The 24615-nt window shown below is 35.8% G+C and overlaps 1 protein-coding gene across 1 annotated transcript in view; it reads left to right on the plus strand.

The window, feature by feature from the left end:
* The window catches only part of LOC111141129 (gamma-aminobutyric acid type A receptor beta2 subunit), a 238055-nt gene that overhangs the window by 71144 nt on the left and 142296 nt on the right, over positions 1 to 24615 (plus strand). Inside the window, 1 exon segment of the mRNA XM_022493475.1 lies at positions 12583 to 12803. Coding sequence (XP_022349183.1) covers positions 12583 to 12803 — 221 coding nt within the window.

Below are 24615 nucleotides of genomic sequence, written 5' to 3' on the forward strand. Positions count from 1 at the left end.
CATACAAGGAAATAATCAGTCACTTCTGAACTTAGATTTCCCTTATGAGTGATCTTAGGTGCAGCTCTCATGTCCCGAATGTGTCTCTAGCAATTAGTCAGAGCTGCAGCCATGTGTTTCTTCTGAAATGCTGCAATTGAACATCTGGTGTGATGGCTTCTATTAAGTGGGGGCTGAGTTTTACTCCATTACATTCTAGTTTAGGAGGTTGAGAATGTGGAAATATTGCCATGACCTATAATTGGATCACCAATTTGTGGGCTCAGATGTGGAAGACAGAGAGCATTTTAAAGAGCTAGCAATGTGGAAAGGGCTTTGTGGGAATATTTGTACTTCTCTCTGAGTTCTTTCTGCTTTGGATAGATAATGTGTCCTTCAGAAATCCTCATTCTCAACCCTGGGGACTTTGCTAGTAGAATTAGAGGAGCTATAAAAAAAAAACTTAAAAAAAAAAAAACAACAAAAACAGTAGCTCTGAGGGTATTGGAAACATGTGGGAAAGGGACAGAATGAAAACTCACTCTCAAATGCCTGTGGGTGGGGAGAGCAAATCCTTAGTGGATTCAAGAGTAATGATTACTAAGAGTTAAATGATCAGAATTTGAAACCCAAAAGGACAAATTAAGAAGTAGAACAAGCTTTATTTTAGTGTGTACATGAATAAATATTTATAGGGCATCAATTATGTTAAAGATGAGATGCTCAGGTCACTCTGAAGAAATGATGGCATGGTTTCTGACTTTGGAGAACACAGTACAATTTAGTTGGGGAGGTTACCCCCCTCCTTTAATTAACATCACAGTGGGTAACAGTTCAATTCAATGATGCTTAGGGTGCTACAAACCACTGTATTAAAGGATTCAGAGGACAAACTTGGGTAGTGGCAGAGGGAGAAGTGGGAGGGTCCTCATAAATGCTTAGAGAATGGGTCGGATTTGGGAAGGCAGACAAGGAAGGGTACAGGGAAAAGAATAAGCCAAGTGGAAAGTAAAGATCTGTTGGGGAGGTAGAAATGTTTAGGTGAAACAAAAAGTTCAGTTCAGGAGAGTGATTAGTTACAGAAAAATGGAGACACAATCCTAGAACATCTGAAACTCAAATTCTGAAAACTCCGAAGCTCTTAATTTCTGTTGATTCATTTTGGATGAGGAAACAGAGATGCAGAGAGATGAAGCTAGTAGAACAGACCGTAAAGAAGAGTTTGGAATTTACAAACAATGGAGTCTCTTTGAAAGCTTTTTGGAAAGATCCATTGACTCAAACTTGCACTGCAGTATGCTGTGTGTGGTGTGCTGTGTGTGTGTGGTGTGCTGTGTGTGTGCGCGTGCACATGTGTATTCATCTCTTCTGAGTATTAAACATTAAACAAGGAACAGATATGAAGCCTTTGCATTAATAATGAAATTTCCTAATGGTTAGTATGAGGAAAACAAAAGTTAGTATCAGAGGAAGAGTCTGGGATCTCCTCTTTCAGTATTTAGGAGGAAAATTAGGGATGGACTTTTACTTCTCAATGATGATTTAACTGTGGATTTCCCTGGCATGGAAAAATAGTTTTCCACTTAAAGATGTTACTTCTCATGTGATTTTGGATAAAATCCCTTGATCAATACAAAGGAGTGTGTATTTTGTTAATAACAAGCCAAAAGGCTGAGAATTTTTCATTTATGACTACATTTCCTTTTCCTTTATGCTAATCTCCAAAATGTGCAGAAAGCAAAGACATATTTTTAATATTAGATTCTATTTTTATAATTTAATTCAACAAGGAATTATTGTTTATACAGTTTTTGTTGTAGGTGTGATGTGATATGTGTGTGTATATATATATGTATATAAGTATACATAAATGGAATATCACTCAGCCATCAAAAATAATGAAATCTTGATATTTGCAATGATGTAGATGGAACTAAAGGGTATTATGCTAAGTTAAATAAGTCAGAGAAAGACAAATACCATAGGATTCACTCACAGGTAGAATTTAAGAAACAAAACAGATGAATATAGGAAAAGGGAAGGAAAAATAAAACAGGATAAAAACAGAGAGAGAAACAAACCGCAAGAGAGTGTTAACTATAGAAAACAAACTGAAGGTTGCTGGAAGGGTGTGGTGGGGACCTAGGGTAACTGGGTGATGGGTATTAAGGAGGGTACTTGAGATAATGAACATCGGTTGTCATATGCAACTGATGAATCACTAAATTCTACCCTGAAATTAATACATGATATGTTAACTAACTTGAATTTGCATAAACCATAAAAAGAAATAATTTATATTTATAAAACAAAATAATATAGATTACAAAAAGAATTAAAAATCTCCTGTCATCTCACGTACAGAGATACCACTGTTAATATTTATATTTTCTTTCAGACACTTTTTCCAAATATATATATTTATATAATTCAAAATGGGATCATATTGTGCATATTGTTTTGTAGTATTCTTTAAAAAACAATAATATGTAATAATATGTTGAGAACATCTATTCATGTCAATAAATATATTTACAATGTTATTTTTAATTACAACATGTATTCCATTATATATTTGTATTCTCTTGTATTTACTCAGTCCCATGCTGATGGTCTTTATTAATTTTTTTTTTGATAATCCAGCAATAAGTATATTTGAGGAGATAAATGTCTGTGCATTGTCTTTCATTGTTTTTCACATCTTTCTTTTTTTTTTTTTTAAAGATTTTATTTATTTATTTGACAGAGAGAAACACAGTGAGAGAGGGAATGCAAGAAGGGGGAGTGAGAGAGGGAGAAGCTGGCTTCCCAAAGAGCAGGGAACCCAATGCAGGGCTCCATCCCAGGACCCTGGGATCAGGACCTGAGCCAAAGGCAGATGCTTAACGACTGAGCAGCCCAGGGGCCCCAGTTTTTCACATCTTTCAGTAGCTAGTTCTTGTATTGCTACTCTGCTAAACTCTTTTTTAGACATGAGAACATAGTGATAAACAAGTTCAAGGAAGCTTCGTATTTTCATGGAATGTACCTTCCACTTGGGAGAGATGAAAAATAAAGTAAGCCAATAAATAAATAGAATTAGTTGAAAAAAAAGGTTGGTGCTATAAACATAATAAAAATGGAGGATGTGATAGGACTGCTGGGGTTGAGAGTAAGATGGTCAGGGAAGAGCCTACTGAGTAGGTTTGATCTTTGAGTTGAGCTTTGAATCCCAAGGAAGAGCCAATTAAACTCAGGTACATAGCTTTTCCAGTTAGTCAATTGTTAAGACAAAGTTTGTAAGGCTAAAGGAGGATGGGTTATTTGTGAAACAGAGAAAAAGCTTAAGTAGTAGATAAGCTTAGTGAGTTGGGGAAGAAAAGGGGTAGTAGGAGGTGAGATCAGAGAGGCATACAGAATCCAGGTCATGTAGGGCCTGGTAGTAGGTTTGGGTTTTATTCTAAGTGCCATGAAAAGCATCCGGATGATACTAACCAAGGGAGATGTGAACAGATTTTTGTTTCTACAGTCCTGTGAAGATAAGGGCTATAAGCAAGGAGACAGTAATAGTGGCATTACACTTACTCACTGATAGTGTGATTTAAATTAGATTCTTAGTACTGGAGACAGAAAAACAAGAGATTTATGTTAATTGTAGATAAAGTTGTCAAAATATACTGCTTATTTTCTACAAATATCTCTAGCAATGTAAATATCAGAGCAAAGGGTATACACAATTTAGACCTCTGTACATATTCCCAGGTGTTCACAAGGAAATCTGTACCATTTAACAGACAAAGGTAGTTGTACCATTTATCAGAAAGTATGCACAATATTGTCTACATACACAGGACTAAGAAACATTCTTTGCTTTCAAGAGGTGACAGCTTAAGATGTTGAGAATGCCCTTACTATGTACTTACTGTGTCTTCCTATGATATTTAATTAGGTGTTAATTTCTACCTCAGATGTAAAGTCTTTTCTTTCATACAGGGATAAAAACAGAAGTTATTAATTAGGGGAATAATTTAGCATCCCAATCTTTGAATTCAATCTCTTGCATTACATTTTTTGAAAATAGAAATTCCAAACAGAAACAATGAAAAAATTTTCCAAACATGCCCCAAACTTAAAGACTATGCCCAGAATGATAGTAAAAGTGATAAATGTGTTATGTTGAACAAACTGTCATGGAGTTTTATTGGTATGAAATTTGCATTATATTTAAAATAAATTAAAATTGCACTCACGGTTCCTAAATCACAGATTTTACTGCCTTAAAAAATTATTAGCTCTGTCTTATAAAAATTAGAAACTTAGATTCTTAGCTGAAAACCTCAATTTTGACCTAGTATAATACATTAAAGGAAAATAATACATGATGGTATATTAGGCATAGTTGTCATTTCAGCAAGAGGTAATTAAGATAAAGCTAAAAATTTTATCATTTTTTGCAGGTTTTCCTTTAAAATTTTTATTTTTTATTTTTCTATTTATTATTATTTTTATTTTATTTTATCTTATTATGCTGTTAGTCACCACACAGTACATCATTAGTTTTTGAGGTAGTGTTCAATGATTGTTTGCATATAACACCCAGTTCTCCATGCGATAGGTGTCCTCCTTAATATCCATCACCATATGAAAGCCTAAGCAGAGAGAGAGAGAGAGAGAGAGAGATCTGAAAATATCTAATTTTGGAGGCAAAACTATTATCTAGAAGATCTTAAGAAAAAAGATTAATCACCAAAGCTCAATATTTTAGCACAGAAGCAGCCATTATTGTCAAGCTTAGAGAATGCAGTTCCAATAAGTAAAGCAAATTAAACAATCCACACACTATCAATGATGAAAATAAGCCTCAAACCCTGCTCCTTGAAAAACATAAACTGTTAGGTGTCCTTATATCCTCAGATGGCAGAGTAAACACATGTGAAATCAGCCCCCTTCCCCACTCTCTGTGCTCCGAAACAGAAAACTAAGAAAAAGGACATAAAGGGGTGGGAAATGATATAATTGCATTTACATTTTTTCTCACATACATAGTCATGCTTTGAAAGAAGAAAGGGAAAGCTCCATTGATTAGAAAGAATGAGGTGTCCAGAGAACAAAAAAGCATGTGGAAAACCATAGAGATGTTTGAAGATAGAAAGAATGCTGAAGCTTTGTAGTTGAACAGCAAATCAGGCCCTTGTATGAATATAGACCACGAAGTGCAATCTGCAGGCTTGAGACAGGATAAGATGCGCACCTGCAGAGTGAAAGTCTGTAGCTGAGAGCAGAATCCAGAACAATTCTACTCATTTGTGAAAGGAGGAGGTAGACAGAATGATCCTTAAGAAGATAGTTCTCATTATTTAATAATAAAGCACATTAAATGGCTTATGTTGGTATATACTTCTTTTGGTTTGTCTTACCAATAGTGAAGCATTATCAACAGGTTGAATACATCAATTCAGGTTGAGGTGAATGAGGAGAAATAGAAATTTGGAAAACATGCAAATGATTGTACTGATTATAGAAGTCAGCCTGATAATCTTACAGCTTTCATAGTTTTAAAGTGTCTACCCCAAGATTTTTATTTACTACAATGGAAAACATTAACTTCCTGGTGAAGAAGCCTGGCAAAGACAACCTTAATCAGCTGTTCCAGATTAATATCACAAGTAATGAGACATAATGCTTCTTTGGTGACATTCTTGCCCCAAATCATAAGCATGCATCAGACAAACTCAAACTGAGAGAGGTTCAACAAAATAAATGACCAGTATTCTTTGGAAGCATAAACATCATCAAAGAGGAACTGCCACAGACTGAAGGAGGCTAAGGGGCATAAAAACTAAGTGCTAGGTAGTATCTTGGATTGGATCCTGGAACAGTAAAAAGACCTTAGTGAACAAATGGGTGGTGTTCTAATAATGTCTATATTTAGTTACTAGTATTATATTAATGTTACTACCTTGGTTTGATATGGTTCTATGGTTTTGCAAAATGTTACTTTTAGGGGCACCTGGGTGGCTCAGTTGGTTAAGCGACTGTCTTCAGCTCAGGTCGTGATCCTGGAGTCCTGGGATAGAGTCCCACATCAGACTGCCTGCTCAGCAGGGAGTCTGCTTCTCCCTCTGACTTCTCTCCTCTCATGCTCTCTCTCTCTCTCTCAATCTCAAATAAATAAATAAAATCATTAAAAAAAATTGGGGGGGGGGGCGCCTGGGTGGCTCAGTGGATTAAGCCTCTGCCTTCAGCTCAGGTCATGATCTCAGGGTCCTGGAATTGAGCCCCACATCGGGCTCTCTGCTCGGCAGGGAGCCTGCTTTTCCCTCTCTCTCTGCCTGCCTGTCTAGTTGTGATCTCTCTCTCTGTCAAATAAATAAATAAAATCTTTAAAAAAAATGTTACTTTTAGAGGAAGCTGTGTGAAACTCTGTACTAGCATGTTTCCAAATACAAAGTCAAGATAAATATAGAAAGAAATATAGAAAAAAAGAAAAGAAAATAGAAAAGTAAGAATGTTTTATCTATATCTATGCCTATATCATTTACCTATATCTCTATCTCTATCTATATCTATCTTGAAATATCCAATATTAGGTGGTAAGCACTCAAGCAGAAAAATGTTCAGAGAGCATGAATAGGCAATTTGCAAAATAATGAACTTTAAAACAGTTAAGAAATACACACACAAATTATTTCATACTATACATACTATAGGATTTCATACTATAGTATATTCATACTATACTATATTCATACTATACTATATAGTATGAAATACTATATATAGTATTTACATTATATTATATTTATATTATATTATTATATTTATATTATATACTATACATAGTATATTCATACTATAGTATGAATATACTATATACTATATTTTATATATATACAATATACTACTATAGTATTAATATACTATAGTAGTATATTCATACTAACTATATTATATATATATACAATATACTACTATAGTATGAATATACTATATTATATTCATACTATAGTAGTATTTCATACTATACATTTTCTAGAAGAGTAAGCCAAAGAAACAGGAAAAGTTTGAATCTTGGTTATTAGAAAACAAATTACAAAGATAGCAAAAAACAAATATAAGAGGTAGATATTTAGAAGATTTTTAAGTGATAGCACACTTTGCATTTGAATGCAAAATCAGTAAAATGCTACTTAGAATGGAATTATTTTATCGCTAGAAACAGCCTTAGGGGCTGCTTAGTCAAACTCCCTCGTACCAATGAAGAATTGTTGAGTTTAGTGGTAGTCTTTTCAGCCCATCCTGATGGAGCTGTTTGTCCCCTAGTATGCACAGAGGAGACTTATTTTGTAGCATTAGTCTGCTTTTTCCCCACAGATGTCAAAGCAGTTTTGTTTACCCTAATTTCTAAGTTAATTAACTTTAGCTGTTCTTCTGAGTTGAAAGCAGGTGCAGAAATATGAGAGGATACACCCAAGGTCACAGCAGAGGAAAAGATCTAGGATATGAATGAACCTGTGTGTGTCTGACCCTAGGGGTATTTTTTTTTTTTTAAGCAGTTTTAAATTTTTTAAAAAACTTACTTACAGGGGCACCTGGGTGGCTCAGTGGGTTAAAGCCTCTGCCTTCGGCTCAGGTCATGATCCCAGAGTCCTGGGATCGAGCCCCACATCGGGCTCTCTGCTCAGCGGGGAGCCTGCTTCCCTTCCTCTCTCTCTGCCTCTCTCTCTGCCTACTTGTGATCTCTCTCTCTCTCTCTGTCAAATAAATAAACACAATCTTTAAAAAAAAAAAAAACTTACTTACATAAAAGCACACTCATTCTGGTATATAGTTCCATGAGTTTTGACAAATGCCTAGTCATGTAGCTGCCACTACAATTAGAATGCAGGACAATTCTGTTACCCCAAATCATTCCGTCATTCTGGCCTTTTGCAGTCAACCTTTCCCCCATCTGGAATCCCAGGGAACTATTAATCTGCTCTTTGCCCCTATACTTTTACCTTTTACAGAATGTTGTATAAATGGAGTCATTTAATATGTATCCTTACTTAATATTCTGTATTTGAAAAATATCGATAATGTGGTATATATCGAGAGTTTGTTCTTTCTTGTTGCTGAGTAGTACTCTATTTCATGGGTGTAGCAGTTTGTTTATCTCTTCATCTGCTGAAGATCATGCATCCAGATGGCCTCCAGTTCTGGCGATTAATATAAAGCTGCTGTAAATTTTTGCACGCTGGAGTAAGATTATTAGGTCATTTGTCAAATGTATGTTAACTTTATAAGAAACTGTCCAACTGTTTTCTAAATGGCTGATAATTTATATTCCTACCTGCAACAGATAAGATTTTCAGTTGCTCTGCATCCTCACCAAGACTTGGAATTGTCAGTTGTTTTTTGATGTTTTTATTTTAGATTTTTTTTTTCTTTTTAGGAGGGGGAGGGGGCTAGGAAAGAGGGAGAAAGAGAATCTTAAGGGAGTTCCATGCCCAGGGCAGAGCCCGACACCAGGCTCAATTCACAGCCCTGAGATCATGACCTGAGCTGAAATCAAGAGTCGAGTGCTTAACTGACGGAGCCACCCAGATGCCCCTTATGTTAGCTTTTCTAATGGGTGTGTTATAGGATCTTATTGTAGTTTTTAATTTGATTTTCCATGATGACTGATGATGTTTTGCATCATGTCATGTGCCTGTTTATCATTTGCATTTCTTCATCGGTTAAGTTTTCACATTTTTGGCTATTTTTTATGGGGTTGTTTGTTGAGTTTTGAGAATTCTTTATACATTTATATATTCTGAATATCTATCCATTGTCAGATACGCGATGGCAAACATTTTCTCCCAGTCTGTGGTTTGTCTTTTTACTCTTTTTACTCTCCTAATAGAGTTTTCCATGGAGCATAAGTTTTGAATTTTGTTGAGGTCCAGTTTATCAGTATTTTGTTTTGTTATTTGTGTTTGTCGGCTTATATCAAAGTCTTTGCCCAACTCAAACTCACAGAGAATTTCTTATGTTTTCTTCTCATAGTTTTAGTTTTACATTTATATTGGAGTCTATGTAATTGAATTAATTTTTGTGTAAGGTATAAAGTATGGGTGAGGTTCTTACATATTTATTTACTTATGGATGTTCCTGTTGATCTGGACTATTTGTTAAAAAAATTATGCTCTCTCTAATCTATTGCCTTTGCTTCCTTGTAAGAAATCATTGAGCATATTTGTGTGGGTTTGTTTTTAGATTCTTTTATTGTTAGATATAGCTTAATAGTGAGTGTTGAAATCAAATAGAGTCCTCCAACTTTGCTCTTTTCTTTCAAAACTGTTTTGTCTAATCTCATTTATTTTTGCTTTTAACATAAATTTAACATAAATTTTACAATCAGCTACTGCATATTTAAAAAAATTCTGCTTGTATATTGATTAAGATTCAATTTAATCTATAGATCAGTTTGGGGAGATTGACATCTTAACAATATTTTTCAGATCCAGGAACATGATATATCTCTCCATTTATTTGCTTTGGGCTTTGTGTATTATGTGTTTAATGAGATAAAATAGGGAGAAAAAATAAAACAAACAATAAACTCAGCAATGGAAAGGTCTTTCTTCACATTTTGATTCCCTCTCCAATCTACATACTATTCTTACTTTGCATAGCCTTAGGTAGGTTTTTTTCCTTTTTTCTTTTCTTTTCTTTTTTTTCTTAATTATTTCCAGGATATTTAATTGTAATTAGTGAGAGAGATAGTCTGTAGTGGGCTTACTGCATCTTTTTCAACATTCAATGTCAATTGGTTTTAGTTATGATTATCTAAGTTCTTCTTGCATGGTGATGCCCTAGATTGAGAAGCATCCAGAAGTGGTTTATTTGTTTCTGTTTTTGCTTTTCCAGTTGAATAAACCAATTGTGAAACAACTTTCAAAAGGTGGGGTTGTTAAACGTAAGAGATACACTTTTTTATGTGAATGGTCAAAGGATTTATTTTGGGTGGATAGAGGCATGGGGGAGAGGATGGAACACAGAACCACTCTTTCTTCTTAAGTTCAATAATATTTATTTAGACTCAGGAGTTTCTTTTACTCTTGACAGTGTCATTGATGAGTCCTTTAAAAATAAATAAAGTGATTGCAATGTGGGAGGGTTGGGAAGTAGGAAAGGAATAAATGAAACAGGATGGGATTGGGAGGGAGAAAAACCATAAGAGACTCTTAATCTCACAAGACAAACTGAGGGTTGCTGGAGGGAGAGGGGTAGGGAGAGGGCGGTGGGGTTATGGACATTGGGGAGGGTATGTGCTATGGTGAGTGCTGTGAAGTGTGTAAACCTGGTGATTCACAAACCTGTACCCCTGGGGCTAATAAGACATTATATGTTAATAAAAAATAAAATAAATAAATAAAGTGAAAATTGGTGTGACAGCAGACTTACTAGGGTCTGTCTGGGTGCATTTCTTAGCAGGCTTTGCTTTGCTGACAAATAACGGGAATTAGCATATGGTACTGGTTATTACAGTGGTACCATTTATTTAACCCCAAAGAGAATACAGTTTCTGTGTCCAAACACATCTCAGCTGACTGACAAACCCCAGCACCTTCCAAGCAGTATTATCTTCCCTAAATCTTAACAGGGTTTATGATCAAAGAAGCACAAATAGCTTTGTCTTCTAATAGAGATAAAAATCAAATTTTCAATTTTATCTCCAAGAATTGGAAATTACAAAATGTGTTCTCTTAAGTTCCATATAAATTGACTATTTGTTTATGTCCTACTTTTTAGGGTATAACATAGGCTCATGCAAAAAAATGTATCTGGTCCTTTTCCTGTTTTTAAATTATAAGTCTAAAAGGTTGTTTTTACTATAAATCAAGCTGTTATTCTAGAGATCCTCATAATATTTTCTTATGAAAGCTGAGTATTACAGAGCACTTAAAAGCACTAACTAAACTGATCCACTAAAGGAAATTTTACCCACCATTATTTGATATAACTTGAGGATATTAATGAGTCTTTTGTTAGAATAGAGTTTTGATTCTATACCTCTCATTCAGAAGTCAGCCCTACCCTGACTTCTGAATGAGATCAAAGTTTGTATGTTTATGAAACAAGTGAAAATATTTAATATTTTTGCAGAGGGATTATACTTTTCCTATTAAAACTATTCAATGTTATTAGCAGGTAATATATTACAAGTTATATTTTAAAATTACATAACCAAATTAGCATGTATAAATCTCAATAAGGGTTGGAAAAACTTAGGGACTTCACGGAGATTGAGTTGTGTATCTTATCTACAAAAGTATACAGATACGTGCAGAAATCCAGTAGGTGTACCTTATTGGATACCCATTCATTCATTCATTCATTCACTGGTTGTGCCCTAGGACTGTGCTAGCTCTCAAGAGGTAGAGATGATTAATACATGATTCTGGTTTTTTCAAAAGCCCTCAAGTAGAGCATTGTGAACTGATTTCAAAATAGAATGGTAATTATCTTTTGAAATGATATTTGGTCTTTCATTGAGTCATTCAAATGAGGGTGAGAACAATTACATTGTACCCATAGGCCTCTAATGGATCAAACATGTCACAATATATATATATATTACATATATATATATATATATATATATATGTAAATGCTTTATTCATAATATATAGCTTTTTGTAGTTTACAAATTGCATTTGAGTTATACATTTGTCAACAATCTTCTGCTTAGATCAAGTATGTATTAAAAGTCCCATTTATAAGCAAAAGAATTTGTAAAAATTTACATGCTAGAAACAATTGAGAAATGCTGAATCTGGGACTTCAATGCCAGTGCTCACTTTATAACAACTCATTGTTTCTCAAAAGCTAAGAGCCTCCTGATGATTCAGAATCCTGGGATTAAAATTCTCATGAAATACTGACTAGGCTAATATTATTTAGCCAAGAAGCTACATAAGTCTCAGTATAAATGCCACCTCTCCTGGGAAATCCCCCTTGATTAGACTGGTTAGGATTCTCTTTGACAAACTCTTACAATTATTACTATAACAAATTAACCACTTTTTTTTAAAGATTTTATTTATTTACTTGACAGACAGAGATCACAAGTAGGCAGAGAGGCAGGCAGAGAAAGAGAGAGAGAGAGAGAGGAGGAAGCAGGCTCCCTGCTGAGCAGAGAGGCTGATGATGGGTGGCTTTATCCCAGGACCCTGAGATCATGACCTGAGCCAAAGGCAAAGACTTTAACCCAATGAGCCACCCAGGTGCCCCAATTAACCACTTTTTTACAATTGTATTTGTATCCCATCTAAAACAATTTTACATACCCCACTTTGGGAAAGTCTAGTTAATTCACTAATTATTCCTTACCATCTTTCTTCCTGGGTACTATATAATAAATTTTGCCAGGATATACTCTCCTCATTTCCATATTTACAGTGCTTGCCATAGTGCCTGACAGACACATACTGGGTGTTCAGTTAGAAAGGGTTTAATAAATTAATATTTGCCTATATGTGAATACTATGTTTCTAGTGTGTGGTTGTATATATTTTCTTTTCTTATGAATAATAAGATGTTTGCCTATCTCCCAAGTTTTTGTACAAAATAATCATTTTCTTTTCACATTCACAGGATTATACCTTGACAATGTATTTCCAGCAAGCCTGGAGAGATAAGAGACTGTCCTATAATGTAATACCTTTAAACTTGACTCTGGACAACAGAGTGGCAGACCAGCTCTGGGTACCAGATACCTACTTCCTGAATGATAAGAAGTCATTTGTACATGGAGTGACTGTCAAGAACCGCATGATCCGCCTACATCCAGATGGGACGGTTCTTTATGGCCTCAGGTTTGTAGCATCCATTTCAAAATTGAATTTTTCCTGAATGAAATAGCTATTGATTTTTATTGGAGGACAATATTGTGCTGTTTTCCTTATTCCTCCCTCAATTCTATCATAAGCAGTTAAATCTCCTATCCAGTGGTCATCTGAGAGCTTAGGGGAACATGTTTACAAAGGGACTTAGCCTTAGCTAAGAATAAGTTTTTCTGAATTATTTTCTAGTATCAGCTGCTGATCCTAAAGCTGCTTTCTTTAAGGAGCAAGGATAAGCCATCAAAATAGTTGAGATATAGGGCTTCCTTAAAAGGGAAAAAAATTTTTGGATGCTGAATACTTGTTTGAGGATGGCAGATGCTCTGCTTCATAAATTGCTTGTAAGCTGCAGGAATTGGGTCTGGTCCTCTGACGACAGGAAGGCTTTTTGTGCCTTCTTACCCTCCAAGGAGCAACCAGACTTGCAAGTAAATAAAGTCATTATCCCACATTTATTAATAATAAATTTATACTATTCAATGTACTTTTATGTCCGAAAGTAATTGTGATGCTCTGCTGTTAAGGTGAGGCTGAATTGTAAAATAAGACAGCTGCTTCTTTTAAAGTTTATTTTGTATTAGAAGCAATAGCTGGTTTCCTGAAAGAAAACAGAGAAAAAAAGATAGTTATCTTACTCTGAGAAATTACATTATTACAATATAAAGGATTCCTCTGTGTTATCAGGAAGAAACTCTAAACTCTGAAACATTCAAATGTCTCTGATCAATTCTGTTTTGCATACATGTGTGCTTACCTTATTATTATAATGATGGTACTAACAATACTATTTTTCATTTTTTAGGGGTTAGGGGTCAGATATTGAGTTAAATGCTTTCCATGCATTGTTATAGTTGATCCTTACAACAACTTCATATGTTACAAATAGTTATGATCTTTATTTTTAAATGCAGAAACTGAGGCTCACATCTAAAATCACAAAGCAAGTTAGCTACAAAGATGAGATTTGAATTCAGATCCGAGTTCAGAACCACAGCTCTTAACCACTACACTGGGATGCTTCTCACTTCCACATATTTCTTGTCTGTCATGTCTTGTTTTCATTGTCTGATATAATGTGTGTCTGACTGGCACATTGTCTTGGGTGCTTATGAACCAGCTTTTTGGTTGATCATATTTTTAGAGAAAGTGGCATTTGGCTACCAAGGGAAAGTGGGTGAGGGTGAGGCATGGAGAAGGCATGTGTGTCCTCTGTCAGCCACTGGAGGTAAGCAGATGGATTGGATATGGGCAGGGCTCACATATGCGTGTCTTAGAAAAAAGAGAAACAGCAGAGAGAGAAATTGGCAATGTTGACAAAGATTCCACCGAAGTGGAGGACTTTGAAAGCACTAATGGAAAGAATCGTGTTAATGGATACATTGTACTAAACTTACCACTTGGAATGAACTATAAAACATTTAGAATCACAAAGACCTTGATGAGAGTGTGACCATGCAGGCTGTGGGGGAGATGGGGGTTCAAAAGAAGCTATAGTTCACACTTTTTAAGAGTTAAGCACAGAGAATGGTTAGAATCCTAAAGAAGGCAGAAGGAGGCATAGAAGTAATACCCACTCGGCAGTGAATGAGGAGGAGGACTGGCAAGTGGCAAGTTTTGGCTAAACACCAGACCCAGTGCTGGAGGCATTTGCTTAGCAAATCGCTTAATCTGCACAGCAGTCATGCAGAAATTACCCTGAGCTCTTCTCATTTCCGTGGAACACCCACCTTGAAAGCAGAGAACAAGCTGTATTCTCCTTGGTAGACCCAGGTCTGGCAAGACACCTACACCATAAATACGCTCAATAAAGGTGGTAATTCTGAATACATATATGCAAAGTTGAATGGATGGGAAAATCAACAATCAGGATGTTTTTGGAATTGAGAAGGAAAAGAGAGGACCAGTAGAGATGAAAAATATGGCTTCTTTATGTCATTATATAATCAGACAAAAACATCGATGACTGCTCATTCTTTTTATTTATTTATTTATTTATTTATTTATTTTGCTCATTCTTATTTTAAGCCCCATTATATGACACTGCTGTAACTAAAACTCACAACAATTGGAAATAAAGAATTTAAACACGTCTGACATGTAGGAAATTAACACTACTAGACAGAGAAGGCGCATGAATTATAATCATTCTATCAGTTGTATTGTTAATTCTGACTCTGAAATTGATAACAAGGTTTTTCAGGAAATTTATAAGTATCCTATTCCAGTTTTTACTAATCATGGAATGTTTTTTTCATTGCTAGAAATTTAATGCAGACCACATATTCTCTTCTCAACTCCAGGAGGTTCATTTGCAATGTGTAAATAAAAGGAATTTAATTAAAATTACCATTGCTAGGGTTGACATCACCTACTCTCTTTTCCTACTTACCCTTAAACTCCTCTCCCATTGATATCCACACACATTGGCAGGGACAAGGGGGCCAGAGAAGAGAGCATTCAGAGGATCTGAGCAAGCTTCTTTTGTAGGGTTTACTTTAGTGAAATGTTCAGGTATTAAAAAGTAAGAAGGAGAAAGTAGTATGCATTTTTAATGCCTGTTTAATTTTTCTTTTTGTTTTAGAAAGGGAGAAGGGGGTATGGCCTGAGGGAGAAGGAGAGAGAGAATCTTTTTTTTTTTTTTTAAGATTTTATTTATTTATTTGACAGACAGAGATCACAAGTAGAGAGGCAGGCAGAGAGAGAGAGGGAAGCAGGCTCCCTGCTGAGCAGAGAGCCCGATGCGGGACTCGATCCAAGGACCCTGAGATCATGACCTGAGCCAAAGGCAGCGGCTTAACCCACTGAGCCACCCAGGCGCCCCGAGAGAGAGAATCTTAAGCAGGCTTGATGCCCAGTGCAGAGCCCACTCGGTCTCAAAACCTTGAGATCGTGACCTGAGCCGAAATCAAGAATCAGACCCTTAGCCTACTGAGCCACCCAGGCACACCAATGCTAGTTTAATTTTGTCATTGGTATATAGGTGTTCATTGTGCTGTTCTTTCAATGTATCTGTAGGTATAGAAATTTTTATGATAAAATTTGGAAGAGGAAAAATGCTATGTTTCAGAGACCTAGGAATGTCTGATTCTAACATCCAGGAAATATCATTCAAGATTTAAGAGTCTATAGCCAAGAAAAGATCTTTCTAATCTCTTAGAGGTGGAGAATCTCCTATACATGACATCTACTTTCAGGAGCTATGTCTGAAAAGGAGGTCACCTCATCTCAAAGGGTGTGTGGCTCAGAGCATGGAGCCCATGACCATAGACAGCCAGGCTAAGCCATAACCCAGGAATGAGTGGTCAAAACCCTTCAGTTACAATCTTGATAACCTCTTTATGAAATCAGTTGTCCTCCTGCATGAGTGGCCCTATGTGTCTGACTGTACATAGCAGGAGCTCTGAGTATACTTACGCTGATATATTGTGTTTGGAAAGTAGGAGTTTTGAGGATGGCAGCATAGCAGCCACTCAGCAAGCTTGCATTAAGGTATAGTGGCTTTGAGGAGCTCAGGAAATGGAGATTGAGATTTAGAAACATGGAAAATGTTTTAGGTGCTACTGTTATGGGTAGGTTTTAATGGTTTTCATTCTGATTGGATTTTTGTTTCCCCATCACCAAAAGCACAAATTAGCAGCTTACTCTCCATTATCCCAGTGCTCCTCTGGTTGATAACTGTATTAGAGGTTCAGAGAACAAAGTTTTAATGTTGTTCAGATACATAAATGGACACAAGTAGTCAATGAAACTAATTTCCTTAACAAACCATAATGGTAATGAAACTAAGGTTTTAGTTTTGACTTTTGTAACAAACTTCTTTTTGAACCTTGAGTGTCTTATCCAGGTTTTAATTTCCTTGTATATAAAACAGAGGGGTAAATTAGATAATGCCAATGTTTTTACAACCCAGTCATCCTCTGAATCAATAATTAATGAATCTAAAAGACTATATAATCTTACATCAGTCTAGAAAATGAAATTATATAACTGGAGTAGCATAGTAACTGGCATATAATAAGTGTTCAGTGTTACTATTTAATGAATAAATGAATGTGGGGATATTTGAAGACAGGCAAAGGGAAGGCTTCACATATCAAGATGGCCATTTTATATTGTAGAATTTTACTTCAGTTATCTTTTCACAATTCAGCTAAGTAAGACACTAGGTTCATTGTGTAGAGCCAGCAAAGTGAGCAAGTGGATTAAAGAGAATGCGAAACATCTAGCCCAGGGTTATCTAGAGTGAAAAAGGGAATGACGAAAGAAAATGTGTACTGGAGTCGATGAACTCAAGCCATTGCATTTGACAGCACACAATCTGAAGCAAGAAAAATGGATGCCTGGCTTGAGGCCCAGGTGGCATGACCACCTGTAAATCTGCCTGTAGCCCCAGCCCAGGGCCTGGCTTGTAGTGTGCACACAGTAATTATTTAATCCAGTATTGTGCGATTTCTCAAAAAGACTTTCCTTTTCCTCGTGTTTCATTGTATGTCTATTTTCTCTGTGGGATACAGGGACACCTGGGTGGCTCAGTCGGTTAAGCGTCTGCCTTCGGCTTGAGTCATGATCCCAGGGTGCTGGGATGGAGTCCCACATCAGGCTCCTTGCTCGGCAGGGGAGTCTGCTTCTCCCTCTACCTGCTACTCCCCCACTGCTTGTACTCTCGCTTGCTCTCTCCCTGTCAAATAAATAAATAAATAATACCTTTTAAAAAATCTATGGGATACAGGAATAATAAACCAAAGTTATGAATAATGCCTTTTTGAAACTCAAATTTATAGTTTATGGCTAAAGAATAATGAAATCTTTGAATATAGATTCTCACCTTCACTCTTGACTGGTTGATAGCTCAATTACACCAATTTGATCGTAAAATCAAATACCTCTTGTCTTTAACAATGTTATTTAGAGATTTCTGTCAGGAGATATAGCTGGAGGAAGAAGAATACTTTCTCAGGAGTAACCCAGCTGGATAATTGGTGACAAAAGACTTTCCAGTTGACGAGGTGGAAGAATTCCTAGCAATTTACAAGGGAAATATTTCAAACAGATGAACTATATAATACTCACAAATAAGATTGGCCCAATCAAATCATTTTCAGAACACTTCAAGGGAAAACGGCATAGAAAATGTAAGATTTTTTTAATGAATCCAGTTAAAGCCCTCACTGGTAAAAATCAGGTTTAATCTGATATTGAAATTATAAAGAATGTTATATAGATAAAATTTAGACTGTTATTTACTTGAAATAAGAGATATTTGTTAGATTTCAAAAGTAAATGAATATTGACAGTGGGCATAAAATTAGGAGGCCTTGTCTTACAATTAATTATTCTTATAATTACTTATTTAAGTGATTTCTAAATTTTTTTCTAGCTCCCCAAATCTCATAAGCCTATGATTTTGCTAATGTATGGCACATAATTTTTAAGCATATACACTCCCATCTCATTATGCATACAGCAGTACTTAACATGATATTTCAGTTAATTTCAGTTATTTAGCAACTGCAGTTACCTCTTTGAAAAAGTCTGATTAAGAAAACAAAAAAAATTATTACATTTTGGTACACAAGAAAACCTGAGTTATCAAATGATAACATCTTTTTTTAATATAACAATGTAGATTTTGTTAACATTTAGAATCTGAATCTAAATTGGGCTGCATATTATTTATATCATAAGCATTTTATCACATATTAAAAACTCTTTCACAAACATAATTAAAACAAAACACTTTTCCTATCAGGAGGTGATGTACATTTATTATTAAAAACTTAGAAAATGCTGTTATGAGCATAAAATTACCCTTAATTGTACCACCCAGAGATAACTACTACCTATACCTTGCTTTATAGTCTTCCAGATACTTTTCTAGTAAAAAAGCATTAGGAAGTTTTTTATAAAAGCAGATTTACATTATACATTTTTGTGATTTGAATTTTTAAAATAGCAATGGATATATGGTAAACATGTTTGCATGTCAAGAAAACCCTTCTCCTCTTCTTTAACCATTATGGGACATATTTGGGATATATTTCTTTATCTAATATAGGATATGGTTTATGGTTTTGATATAAGGTGAGAAATATGTGGTTGTTGCTATAAAATACAGGAATCCCATTTAATATTTACTCAATATTTTAGTGACAGGCAAAGCTATTTGTTGAACAATTTGTAATCTTATAATGTTATAATTTGTAGTCTCATGGGTTAAATAAATGTCTCTGGAGATGTACCAGTGCTGGCTTTATTAGGCCAGTTCTTATGGAAAGAATGGCTTAGTCTTTCAGTAATAGCTGACCCATCTAAAAATAGCTGTTTGTCTTTTGATGTGAGGGGGAGGCCTTAACTTCATATGCCCGTACACTTCCCATACGTAACATTAGATCAGAAACATGTCACTTCTGATCAAAGGTTCACATTCTTAAAGAAAAATTCAGTAGGAAGCAGAAGGCAATTCAACCACCTCCTGCTATGTATGTTCTGTCATTGGGAAAATGACAAAGGATGATGTTAGCTTGTAATGAATTTAGACAGGAAAGGTTTTTATTAATTTTGCCTTCTTCTTCTGTTCCTAAAGTTTTACCACAGAATATTAAACAAGCAAATAATCAAGTGGCCATCCCTTACTGAAATGTAGTCTATCAAATAATAAAGTATCAATTTTTACTCAGATTTCTTAATTGATTTAATGCATTTTCATAGAGATGGTCATTGTGTTTTTGTCAAGTAGAAAAACACAAATTTTATTAAGAATATCTGGGGCGCCCAGGTGCTCAGTCGTTAAGAGTCTGTCTTCGGCTCAGGTCATGATTCCAGGGTCCTGGGATCAAGCCCCACATGGGGTTCCCTGCTCTGTGGGAAGCCTGCTTCTCCCTCTCCTACTCCCCCTATTTATGTTCCCTTTCTCACTGTGTCTCTCTGTCAAATAAATAAATAGTCTTTAAAAAAAAAAGAATATCAGTTGTCATGGCTAGAGTATGAGACCTTGCTGTCTAGATTTTCTCCGATTTCTAAGAAGGAAAAGTCATTTTCATCTACCTCCTCTTCTTGGGAAAATAATGTATATAATGATACTGTTCTACAGAATATATCCTCTCCAAGAGATATAAATAATTTTAAAATAAATTTCTTGTGGTGCCTGGCTGGCTCAGTTGGTTAATCATCTACCTTTGGCTCAGGTCATGATCCCAGGGTCCTGGGATCGAGTTCCACATCAAGCTCCCTGCTCAGCAGGGAGTCCGCTTCTCTCTTGCCTGTCTCCCCACCCCCGACTCCTGCTCTCTTTCTTTAATAATAAATATCTTATAAATAATAAAAAAATCTTTAAAAAATTTCTTGCTCATTATTTTTCCCTATTAGTGAAAATTATTTAGATTAAAAATATTTAGAAATAATTTCTGACATCTCCAAGTTTACCTCCTTTTTTAATGGATGAGAAGAGGGAGGCTCAGAGAAGAAAGGGATTGTGTCTAACATCCCACCATTAATGGCAAAGCACAGAGTAGAACCCCAAACCCACAACTGCTAATCTAGGCTTGGTATCCTTGCTGCTACTGCTGGAGTCATCTGGTTATTTAGAGTCATCATTGTCTGACTGACATCAGCAAGTGAGTCAAATCCAAATCTAAAAAGTAGAATCAGGATCACGCCATTCTTTGGACTTGAGAAATGGAGGCAGTGTGTATGAACAGCCCTAGGAAATAATCCATGGCTCTTTCTGTTGCCACGTTTTGCTGGACTTTCAGGTGAAAAACATATGTTTTCAATATTTATTTCCTTATTTGAGAGAGGGGGAGAGAGAGAGGAGGGGGAGGGGCAGATGGAGAGGGAGAGACTCTTCAAGCAGACTCCCTGCTGAGCATGGAGCCCATTGAGGGACTCGATCCCAGGACCCTGAAATCATGACCTGAGCCAAAACCAAAAGTTGGACACTCAACTGACTGAGCCACCAACGTGCCCCTAGATGAAAAACATTTAAACATTTCTTAACCATTACTGACTCATAATGTTCCAGTAGTCAGTGAATCTTTTTCAGTGCCAGTTAGATGGGTCCCTAGTTGTCGTCATGTTCATTGTTTTCAGTCAAATGATAGCTGGACGTTGGCAGAACCAAAACCAAAGATGTCAAAGGGTTGCTGGGGAAAAGATGAATGGTCAGAGACTCCAGGCATTTCAAAGCAGGGAAGACACCAGCTTTACCCCCTGTAAAGACATGGGTCTCATATTGCAGACCTCAAGAATGAGTACTATGGTGCCATGAAGTGGGCCTTGTCTGAAAAGGGAAGAAGCATTAAGGCTCACTGAAGACCCATTATTCACCGGCTCATGAGCGTAGCTGTATACAGCATTGCTACACATAGCACATCTGGAGATGACACTTGCACATTCCTAACTCCATTGGGAATGAGCTCTTTAGGTTACAAGAATATTGTCTTCATAGAAAGAAGCTAGATCTTCACTTATTTAACTCATTTAAAATAAATATTATTTTATTTTAAGCAAAATATTTCCTAGTGGAAAATTAAAATTGTAGGTGTAGTATATATGTTCATAAATAGGTGTATTACTCCATTTATAGGCATAAATATGCCTATGTATCAGTTCAGAGGTATATATATGTGTACATATATGTATGTGTGTATATATTCAGACATATATACCTCAGCAACATTTTTTTCCTCTGTTTGTCTTATGTTAAAACTAAAGAAAACTAAAGGGACTTCCATAAACCTAACCTTCAAACAGTGCAGGCTGTCCTAAGCATTAAAGTTTTTTCCAATTACATTTGGAGTAAATTTGTAACAAGATCTCATGAAATCAGTGAATTTTGTTGACAACTTTTGATGACAACTTGCTTAGCAAATAGGCAAAATGCAGTTAGATTAGATCGTCTTTGTAAGGAGTTAATTCGTGGCAGAGTTTTAATTAGACAACAACCTTTTCAAAGCAAATATAAATGATCAGTTTAGTTGAGAGTGTTGTAGTAGTGTTAGCAGTAGGAGTAGTAACCTGTATCGAGTTCTTTCTGTATGTCACACCCTGAATTATCTGCATTAAATAATCCCTGTTACTTCTGTTTTATACTTGAGAATACTGACATAGACAGCAAGTAGATAACTTGCTGATTGGTTTTGGGCTCAGAATTGAACTCAAAGCCCATGATCTCAGTCACCTTCCCAGAGTCTGAGAAAATGCAGTATCTGTCCAGGTAGATGGATGCAAAAGATCCTTAGGGAAAACAAATATTGAAAATCTTGATGGAAGAAGAAAGGGGAGCCCAAGTTTCCAAGGCTCCTAAAAGGAACCTCTAATAGTCATTTCTCTCCCCCTAGAGAAACTGTCATGGTCGCTGTTCATAAATAAATGAGTATGGGTTTCTCAGTCTTAAACAAGCTCCCTAATGTGGATTTATGCACTGTTTTTGGCTAGCTTGTAGGCATTTCTATACATACAGCACATGGTGTGTATTCTTTGGGTTTAAATTAATATCATCACCTCTACTTTCATCCTTTATCCTTGAAAGATTTTCTATTTTACAATTCAGATGCAGAAAGTTATTTTTGCTTCATGTTTTTGAACCCCCAAGTTCAAGGAAAAGCAAAATACAGTTTATAATTTGGGGTATAGGGATTTTGAAATTCTCTCTCTCTCTCTCTCTCTCTCTTTTTTTTTTTTCAGAATTACATAGCCATATTGTGGAATTTGGTTGCAGACTAGGGAAAAAGCAACCACTGTAAGATTAGACTATCAGTTAGCGAAAGATGAAACACCTTACAGGAAGTGAGGAGGCCACCTAGCTTCTGTGGTTCCCAGAGACCGAAAGCCACCCTAGACTTACTCTGTCCACAGGCTTTTCTGCTGGATTGAAAAAGCTAAATTCTTTATGATCTGGGAAATGATTACCTTGGTAATCTGTACACTTTCATGTCAAGGATTCACAGACATTCTTTCGCTGAGATCCTTGACCCTAACTCTACCATTAATACTCATCCTGGAAGGGAAAACAAAGTATTGAGCTATTAGTTGTACCTCTGACTTTCAGATAACTAGAACTAGAACTACCTTTGTCTACAAGGCTCTTTGGGAAGATCCCAGTATACACTGAAGAAAATCTGTATTTGTTTCGTGGCATAATTTTTTAAAAAAGCATTTATTTCACTGAGGTATTTTTCAGCCTTATTTCCCATGGAAAGAAAAAAAAATAAAGGAGCTAAAAAGCTCTCTAATCTAAAGATATCACCTCCAAAATTTTTTTGCTGAAGGACTTTTGGTAAGTTTTAATGCCTTGATTTGCTAAATGGTTAGTAAGAGAGGATTTCTAACCCATCCCTACCTTTTTATTCTGGAGGTCACAAATAAAGCAAACCTTCCTTTTGGAAACCAAGCCAGTATAATAGCTTAATGACTCAAATCACAGTTACCACATTATGAAATGCTCAAGGTTTTTCATTTCTCAGAAGAAGCTCATTATCTGTACTCATATGGACAGAATAAAAGGCAACACAATGCTAACTGGCCATAAATCCTTGGAGGAAGATATTAATTCCATGTTGAATTGTTCTCACTAGCCATAATAGAGGAAATAATTAGGACTTTTATTTTAGCAGTTTTAACAGTCTGACAACTAAGGGAAACTACTAAAAGGATCAGGATAAAGACTAGAGCTGCTTCTGGCATCAAAGTAGCAGGAGGCATCTGTATTTTTTACATCACTGTATAGTGAGGCCACAGAACACAAAACCACTGGAGAAGCAATATTGCTGAGTATTTAGAGCATAGGTTTGGGATCTGACTGTCTTGTTTCAAGGACTTCTTCTGTCACAAACTCGCCATGCTCCATCTTTCTGAGGCTCAGTTTCCTTATCAGTGTTATAGGGCTTTATGGTACCCACCTTTTGGGATTACTGGGGAGATTGATTTTTGTAGAGCACTTAGTAAAGTGCTCAGCACAAGCTCAGTTCTTTGTATAGAGTATTTGCCATTGTAAGATTGCTACATGTGTCTAACTTTGACCTATCCTGCCGTTTATATCATGATTAGTACTGGATGATATTTGGCAAGAGGAAATGATGGTGTTAAACCTTTATTATATATCAATACTGTGCTGGGTGCTGGGGTTACATGAAGATGAATGAGGCAACCAAAATTGAGTCTCAGAACTTAGGGATTAGTGGGATGAAAACACATGTAATGGTGAGATAAAGAGAAATAGGATAGGATAGTGGGAGAGGGCCAGGTTCTAGAGTTTTTTGTAGGTTTTGTGCCTTTTTAAAAAGTTACCTAAGCACTTTAAATTGAAAATATAATAATATCACTTAACTTATAAGAATACGATTAAAAAATTAAAAAAAATTAAATAATGTAACTTATATAAAGTAGCCAGCACACAGTAGCTGCCCAATAAATGACTGTTGTGGGTTCATTTATTGCTATAGTTCCCAGATAACTGTAGCCATCAAAATCAAGTAATTACATGCTGTGTATCCTATACAGTGCATATATTGTATCTTCTGATCTCCAAATAATCCCATCTGGTAGATATTAATATCATTCCATTTTTATAGAAGAGGAAACTGAGGCCTAGACAATCTAGTAACTTGTTCAAAGTAGCACAACTTCAAATGTCAAGGCTGGGAAGAGAATTCAAGTCTGTTTGATTCTGAAGCCCGTGTGCTTTATGTTTTAAGAGGTCTTAATGCAGAGAAATGACGCAGGGCATGGACTGGAATGTAGCAGAGCAGGGACAGACATACTCAGAATTTTCATTAGACTGATAGCT

This window comes from Enhydra lutris, unplaced genomic scaffold, assembly GCF_002288905.1.
Source record: "Enhydra lutris kenyoni isolate GAN:26980312 unplaced genomic scaffold, ASM228890v2 scaffoldscaffold5, whole genome shotgun sequence".
Lineage (NCBI taxonomy): Eukaryota > Metazoa > Chordata > Mammalia > Carnivora > Mustelidae > Enhydra > Enhydra lutris.